General features: G+C 41.6%; 1 protein-coding gene across 4 annotated transcripts in view; it reads right to left on the bottom strand.

The window, feature by feature from the left end:
- Nucleotides 1–7,675, bottom strand: part of RALGAPA1 (Ral GTPase activating protein catalytic alpha subunit 1) — a 163,853-nt gene extending 156,178 nt beyond the window's left edge. For all 4 annotated transcript variants that reach the window (XR_003093553.1, XM_025201507.1, XM_025201517.1 and 1 more), the window contains exons 1-5: nucleotides 7,624–7,675; nucleotides 7,077–7,120; nucleotides 5,830–6,007; nucleotides 3,421–3,536; nucleotides 2,863–3,001 (exon numbers count right to left, since the gene is read on the bottom strand). Coding sequence is in view for 3 of the 4 variants with exons in the window: in XM_025201507.1 (XP_025057292.1) it covers nucleotides 2,863–3,001; nucleotides 3,421–3,536; nucleotides 5,830–5,929 (355 nt within the window). In the remaining variant the exon portion in view is untranslated. The remainder of the gene's footprint in view (nucleotides 1–2,862; nucleotides 3,002–3,420; nucleotides 3,537–5,829; nucleotides 6,008–7,076; nucleotides 7,121–7,623) is intronic.
- Between the last annotated feature and the right edge of the window lie 219 nt (nucleotides 7,676–7,894).

Genomic DNA, 7,894 nt, shown 5'->3' with positions numbered 1-7,894 from the left:
TGCTGAAGGAAAGAAAGTAGCTTTACCTAGTATTCTCAAGGAATAAGATTAGATTTCCTGCTACAACAATTTCCAGACTGCCCCACAGGCACACAGAAAGGGACCTTTGTTGACCTGCACACAGATGGGCTTCACAAGGATTTACAAGCAAGCCATACCACCTAGCTGCTCCTGCCAGAAGCAATGTTGGACTCTGAAGCTCAGGATACCCCATCCCTATGTCCCTCACCTAACTCAATGTGGGAAGAGTCAATTATTATTTGTGACTCAGGTACTCATCGCTTTGTATTTTGCTTGCAAACCTACCTTTTCAGAAAAGGCTCAGTCTAATGCGCTATCTGCAGCTGAACCTTCCCAGGGAAACTTTTTTGGTACAATACTGCTGGACTTAGGTGTCTAGTTTTTGGTTTTTTGTTTTGTTTTTTGGGGGTTTTTTTGGTTTTTTTTTTTTTTTTTTTTTTTACAATGAGCACTAGTTTTTTTCTAAATTAAATTTTAAATCTCTGATTTGGTAACTGTACTCTCTAGCAATGGGTTCTGATATCTAAATTTGACTGATGGAAACAATTATGCAAGTCTACCAAATAAAATGGCTTTGCAGTAATGTATTACTTTGTCCTCGTTCATGAGAAAAGGCACTACTTCCAAACAGAGGGAGAAGGGATGTGCATATTCAGACAGGAAAAGCAAGCATTGGGGAAAGCAGGGGTGGGGCTTACTGAACTTACCAAGGCTCCTGGCCCTTTCCTCCCTGCTTTCTTCTGAGTCATTTAGGATTAGCGCTGGCCCTGATGAGTTTGAAACAGCAGCTGATTGTTTAAAATAGGGCAGGCATCTGTCTCAGCATTTCTCTCCTCAATGTCTTTGTCATCTTCTTTGTGCACCTCAATTTCCTTGTTCAGGCTCTTGCAGGGAATCCCTAAAATGGTGTGAAGCTTCTGACACAAGGGACAACTTGCTAGAGAGTACCTCCTGACTTTTTGCTCTGTGACATTGCCCTGTAGTAGGCCTGCAAGAGATCTTCTGCTTGGTGCTACTTCCAGCCCCCCTTCACCCCAAAACACACACTCAGATGCTTTGAATAGCATCCGCTCTTCAATCTCTTTGTACACATTTCCATTTCTAAAATTTCCCTATGGCCGTGCTTACACCATCCCTTTGCTCCACAGTCTGAAGGAGCTAGTATCTTGCTCCTGCTCCAAAAAGAAGCATGCAATTCTGGTCCATCTTTCTCTATAGAAAGCTATGTCTGTCCATTAGCAAATTGGGATGAGCAGAAAAAGATTTCCCAAACAAAGTGAGACTTTTACAGGAAAAAGGTTAGGCTTCAGGATCAGCTGGACTTAAGAGTTCAAACAAAAGTGATACAGTGTCCACACTGACGTTATGCCAGTTGTCATGTAGCAAGTGAGGGCTTGTGTCATTTGTGATTATGTAGTTATTCTGCTGACACAAACCTTGAATTATCATTTTATAGCAAATGATGCAGATGAATGCAAACCCACACCAACAAAAGCTGAAACAGTACAGACCTAAAGTTTTCAAAGGTGAGTTAAGTCATGGTAACTATCCCAATCCAATATTATAACACCTGTTAAAACTCTAGCAAAGATGAGGCATGGCAAGCTTAGCCTATGTTAAAGCTTTGTTTCAGGGATGCACAGGTTTTAATACAATCACTTTATCTTAACTGGTCTTGGTTTGAAGTTTTACAAAATATTGTGGAATACAATACTGAAAAGATCTACACAAGTACATGGGAATCCCTAAAATGGGTGGCACGGAAGTGGAAAGGGATCTTGGAGTCCTAGTGGACTCCAAGATGAACATGAGTCAGCAGTGTGACGAAGCCATCAGAAAAGCCAATGGCACTTTATCATGCATCAGCAGATGCATGATGAATAGATCCAAAGAGGTGATACTTCCCCTCTATTGGGCGCTGGTCAGACCGCAGTTGGAGTACTGCGTGCAATTCTGGGCACCGCACTTCAAGAGGGATGCGGATAACCTGGAGAGGGTCCAGAGAAGGGCCACTCGTATGGTTAAGGGCTTGCAGACCAAGCCCTATGAGGAGAGACTGGGGCACCTGGACCTCTTCAGCCTCCGCAAGGGAAGGTTGAGAGGTGACCTTGTGGCTGCCTATAAGTTCATCACGGGGGCAAAGAAGGGAATTGGTGAGGTTTTATTCACCAAGGCGCCCCCGGAGGTTACAAGAAATAATGGCCACAAGCTAGCGGAGAGCAGATTTAGACTGGACATTAGGAGGAACTTCTTCACAGTTAGAGTGGCCAAGGTCTGGAACGGTCTCCCAAGGGAGGTGGTGCTCTCCCCTACCCTGGGGGTCTTCAAGAGGAGGTTGGATAAGCATCTAGCTGGGGTCATCTAGACCCAGCACACTTTCCTGCCTATGCAGGGGGTCAGACTCAATGATCTATTGAGGTCCCTTCCAACCCTAACATCTGTGAATCTATGGCTGTCACCCAAAGAGCAACACAGTTCAGTTCTTTTGGCCACACAGAACTCTTTTTTCCCCTTAATGTAAATTAAAAATTAATAATGCATGCTGCATTAAAAGCTTAAAATGAAAAAATTAACAATTAAGTGTTAGTTTAAATAAAAAATAAATTACTATAAACATCTAAACTTGAATTAAAAGGACAGATTGTGTTTCATGAATAGAAGTTAACTGAATAAAACTTAAATCTACTATAGTGAGGTACCACAGTTCTGAAAAGTAAGAAAAATTTTGTTTTTGAACACAGTTCTTTTGGGCAGCATTACTCGAAAGAAAAGTTAAATGATTATACTGATGCATTACTACAGAGTATGTAATGGTTTTAATAATGCTGAAATACCACTTACCAAGTACAGGGTTATACAAGCTGGTCTCCTTACAGATGTTTGGGAACATATAAGGCAAATAGTATTTCTTAAAATTTGAAAACAAAAATGAAAATCCCTTTTCTTGGTTTTCCTTGTTCTTCCATTCCAAACTCTTAACCTTTTAAAGAAGAAAAAAAAGTATGTTAAGACTGATTTGGAGATTAACACATTATATATATTTCAGTAATAATTTCCAAGTGTATCAAACTTCAGAATTTCTCTGTTCCTTATACTAGAAGAATTTACTATAAAAACTAAAAAAAAAAATAGTTTTAATAGATTAATTTTTTTTATGTATTTTCCAGTTATTCTTAAGTGGAGAACAAAATTAAGTTTTATTATTTATTTCATGAAATGGATATTATTCAAATTAGACTGTATGCATCACGTTAATTCTGGAAATGTCTCAACCAGCCAATTCTATGGGCTATTAAGAATGACCTACAGAGAGGAAAAACTTTAAGGCTTTGCTTCAGCAAGATACTTATTTAGATACTAAAAAAGGTCACATTTCTTTTATCTGCCAACAGAACATACCTGGATTACCATGTATTTCAAAAGTGCTTCTAGAAAGTAGCTTGTAAGATCTTCTTGTCCTTTGTCTCCAGATTGTGGAGGGACAAGTGGAGTAATTTCTTCTATAGTAACTTGAGCTATTCAAAAGTAAAAAAGACATTACATTTCATCAATAAATATGATGCTTCCTAAAGCAAGTTTTGTTTGTAATGCTTATTAAAATGATCTTAAAAAGAGGGGGTGGGATGGACGATAATGAAAAACACCTCCTACAGGACAATTTAAAAGGAAATACGTTTGGTCCATAAACCTCCTCAAAACTATATATTCTCTTTCATACTTTTTACATTTTCATGTGAAGTACGTGCAAAACTATAACCACAGCTAACTGTGCCCAGCCCCTGTTAAGAAGAGCCCCATGCAGTGCCGGCTCCGGCTCCACCCCGCAACTGCAGCCCGCCCCGCACCACGCAGATCCGGGGGCATCCCCCCTCCCCCCCCAGGTGCAAGTAGTGATGGGAGCCCCCACACCCCACAAGCCGTGCCTCCGCCCCCGCCCCGGGGCAGTGCCTGCCCCTGTCCCCTCCCTCACCACGGGGAGTTAATCTGCCCCCCCTGCCCCGCCACTTTCACCCTAAGGGATTTACCAGATGATGGCAGCTGTATTGGACATTGGATCGGCATTGACCAATATACCTCCTTAAATATCGGCCCCAAAAATCCCTATTGGTGCACCCCTACCTACAGCAGAGCCTCAAACCCTTCCATTCTAATTCCAAGGAACAGAGAAGTAGAAGCAAAGAATAGTATGTCTTCCCCTCCCTCACTCCGAATGGCAGGAGGGGTTATAAAGCCCTCTCTTTGGGGCAGGTGCTAGAGCCATGTAGTAAAGCCTTGAACTGAGTCAGTCTGGCTTCTCATAGGGTAGGGATTCTCAACCAAGGTGCAGCAACACTGTGGAGTGCCCCAAGAACCTTTCAAGGGTGTTGTAGGATGCCACACAATGCCAGCACTGTTAGGTGTGCAAACATGATTCACAAGAGAAACCCAGACATTTCAAAAACAGAAAGACCATAACAGGTCAGAATGTTTTAAACACTATTGATTCCTGAGTTCTTTGCAACAACAACAACAACAAAAAAAAAAAAAAATTGCTCTATTTTTTTTTTTTTTAAATACAGAAAAATAATGAGAGAAAACTAAGAGTTAGTATAATTTGAGGGGTACCTTGAGCCTAAAAGGGTTGCAACTATTCAGAAGGTGTGATGAGAGATTGGCTGAATCCAAGTGTAACAAAGGCCTGTCCCAGAGATGGCTATGAGACCCCCTGATGGCTACTCAGCCTTTGCTTTACTCTGATCCTCCACTTGTTTTCCTACCACACCTTGATGTGCTTATACCTTTAAGAAAAGGGAGGCTGCCCAAGGGATTCCCAAGCAAGCTCTCATCCACTCCTGTCCTACTCCCAAGCCTGAATCTTGTTCTGATCCTGTCCTTCAGCCCACACTGGCTCCCATCTCTGCACTATTTCTAGGTACCTAGTCCCTGCTAGGCAATAGAACCTCCAGGTCCCCGCCCCGGCACTGGACCTGCTTTGGTCCCATCTCCACTCTACTTCAGAGTACCTGGATCCATCCTGGTCCTTTCTCCCAACCTTCACCCAGGCTCTAGCCCTGCTCCCAGGACTGTTGGGATATCCTCCACCCCTTAGTCCCTCCCAAATCTCCAGATGTTACTGCTGACTGTGGGCAGTCGAGCAGGTGGAAGGTAGCTGGGAACTGGACCCAGAGCTGTGTGCACTGGGGCAAGAAGCACCTGGCTAAAGCCTCCTGCCGACCCAGAATGGTGCAGCAGGGGCAGGACCCAGAGGAAAGGGGAGCTGAGCAGCCCCACTGGATGCTGGCCTGCATGCTGGCCAGGGTGGGGCCAGGAGGCATGGGTAGGAGTGCAGCACTGGCTGCCCTGTGTACGGCTCATCCCCATGTGAAGCTCCGTGGACTGCACCACCTGGGAGAGCTCTGCTGCATGTGCCCCCTCCTCTCTCTGCAACCCTGGCCAGCTCCTGGGACCGAGCGCCCAGTCAGCACCCTTCCCGCCCCACAATCCCCACAGGGCAGGGGCGGGCAAGCAGAAGATTGCAGCTCTGCCCTGGGCCCTGGGCTTGTGCAGTCACCGCCCCTTGACCCTGCCCCACAATTCCAGCCTCACCTGCCCATCCTGCTCCCAAACCTCTTCCTGCCCACGCACAGCCCCATCCCACAGAGAATTTTGGTGATGTACTGTGGTGGAGAGGAAGAGAGGGGAGTGCTGATGTAGCCTGTGACAACTTGCCAGAACTCCATGTGGCTCCTGGGCCCAAATTATTGCCCACCCCTGACCCAGAGGAATAGGAATATATAAAAACCTGAGTAATATTACTAAATTACTTACTTTCTTGAACATTAAGTGGAGGGTTAATGAGATTATCTAGTGTTCGAGGCCCATATTCAGATTGTGGTGATGAAAACCCAGGAATTAAGCATGAAAACATCCACAACTGTTCTTTACTACAGTTATTCTGAAGTGCTTGCAACCACAAAAGGAAAAGACGCACACCTTCTCGACGTATCTTTAAGGGAGAAAAACTTTTTTTTAACTAGGTAAAGTTTTCATACAGAGCATATGCAGTAATAAATGAGCCAGCTGGCATATGTTCTGACAGCCTCCTGGCTTTTATAACTGTATTACGTATCAATAGACTATTGGATGAAAATTATAACTTTTACATGTACCAGGTACCTTAAAAAGTACATTTGAGAAGCCTCTCCTTTGTCAAATAAACCCTTGTTTGGGTGGTTAAATAGCATCTATATTCTCCTCTACACAAATCACCTGGAAAACATACTGAGAATGACTTATCTAATAATTCCCCTATATTTAAAACAAGGCATGAATTTAAGAACTAAGATACCAGCATACAGACAGAGACACAGGCAGTGAGACTTTCTTGAACTTCCCCATTTCTGAGATTAATAAACTCTTTTGGCCTAGAAACCTCCACTGAATCTACGAAACTCAAAAAAGGCCATTGCTAGACTGCAATTTCTTCTTATAAGATTTGCAGTTGTCATGGGGAGGAGGCGTCAGACCCTACATTTGGGCAGAATGTGTGTTTTGTGGGAAGAATGAAACAGATTAATTACTATTTGTTGTCTTGTTTGTTTGTTGTTTTATGTTTAAAGAAATAAGAGCAAAATAGATCTTTCCAGTAACAGAACAATTTAAATACTGGACTACAAATAAGTTAAAGTCTGTCCCTAAGTGTATTTGCAGTACTTGCACAAAGAATAAAGGAAAAAAATCAAACAGAATTCCCGTTTTACTGTCCATTGCATCTTTTTTAAACTACGTTCTGTTTTACTTTTATATAAATTGGTGGAATGGATAATCTTATTGCATGCATTAAATAAAAATATAAAGTACATAAATGTTATCTTAAATATAACACCGATTTTTCCTCAAATGGTTGCACTGCTGGTACACATTTTATACAAGCAACCAGAAGATAAAAAAAAACCAACTTAGTCTCACCGTTTTTGTTTCAATACATATTCCAAGAACCCTTACACACATACCTTCCCCCACCACAGCAATCCCCCCTTTAAAGTGCAAAGTCCAAAATATGTATTTTTGTATACCTTTAAGGAGTTCCCAGTATGAAGGAGCTTCTTTAAAATCAAACCTGAAAAGAAAATACATGTAACTGTTTTTTGATCTGTATTTAACTTAACATGTCAGAGTTCTCGGTCAGACTTGCTACCACCTTTTGAACAAGTCCTTGGCAACCTCTAATTTACTCTTGGTGACCTTGCAATCCCCTGGCAATCAACTCAATGCCAGGAGAAAAAGAAAAGTCACCTTCTATACCTTCCTCATAAATCAAGTGAAAATGGCAATGCTTCTTAAGTCATCAATTCTTTTGCTAATAAAGCACCTAGTTTGTACAGTACTGTTTATGATCCAATATTTTTAGATAATTTAAAAAATATTAGTGCTCAGGGAAAGGGCTTATTTAGTTTAGCCCATGTAAATGATTAATAATTTATTATTATCCACTGTAAGTAGTACCAAGCAAATAAAGCTGTCAAATTAAAATTAAGTCAATCAGTGATACTTTTACATATAAAATAGTTTTATAAACTAAGATTTCCATAAATATGTTTTCCTTTCTAGATAAAATCTTACCAATACTATGAAACTGCCACCTCTGATGAATCCTTTCTGGAAGAAGTTGTAAAATTTTCTACAGAAGCAAAATGCAACAAACTAGGTTACACAGATATTACATAAATGTACACATAATAGAAGCATCAAACATTAAGACAAACTAACTTGCATGCAATCTTCTTTGATAATACAACTGCTGAATAGCATTTAAAAGTGATGTGCAAGAGGGGGGCTGACTTCTTTTCTTTTTGTTTATTCACAATTTCAGAAGGCAGCATGGTGTTATACT

This window comes from Alligator sinensis, unplaced genomic scaffold (genome assembly GCF_000455745.1).
Source record: "Alligator sinensis unplaced genomic scaffold, ASM45574v1 scaffold280_1, whole genome shotgun sequence".
Taxonomy (NCBI): Eukaryota; Metazoa; Chordata; order Crocodylia; family Alligatoridae; genus Alligator; species Alligator sinensis.
The sequence above is the reverse complement of the archived record's forward strand: the minus strand, read 5'-3'. Positions and strand labels throughout refer to the sequence as shown.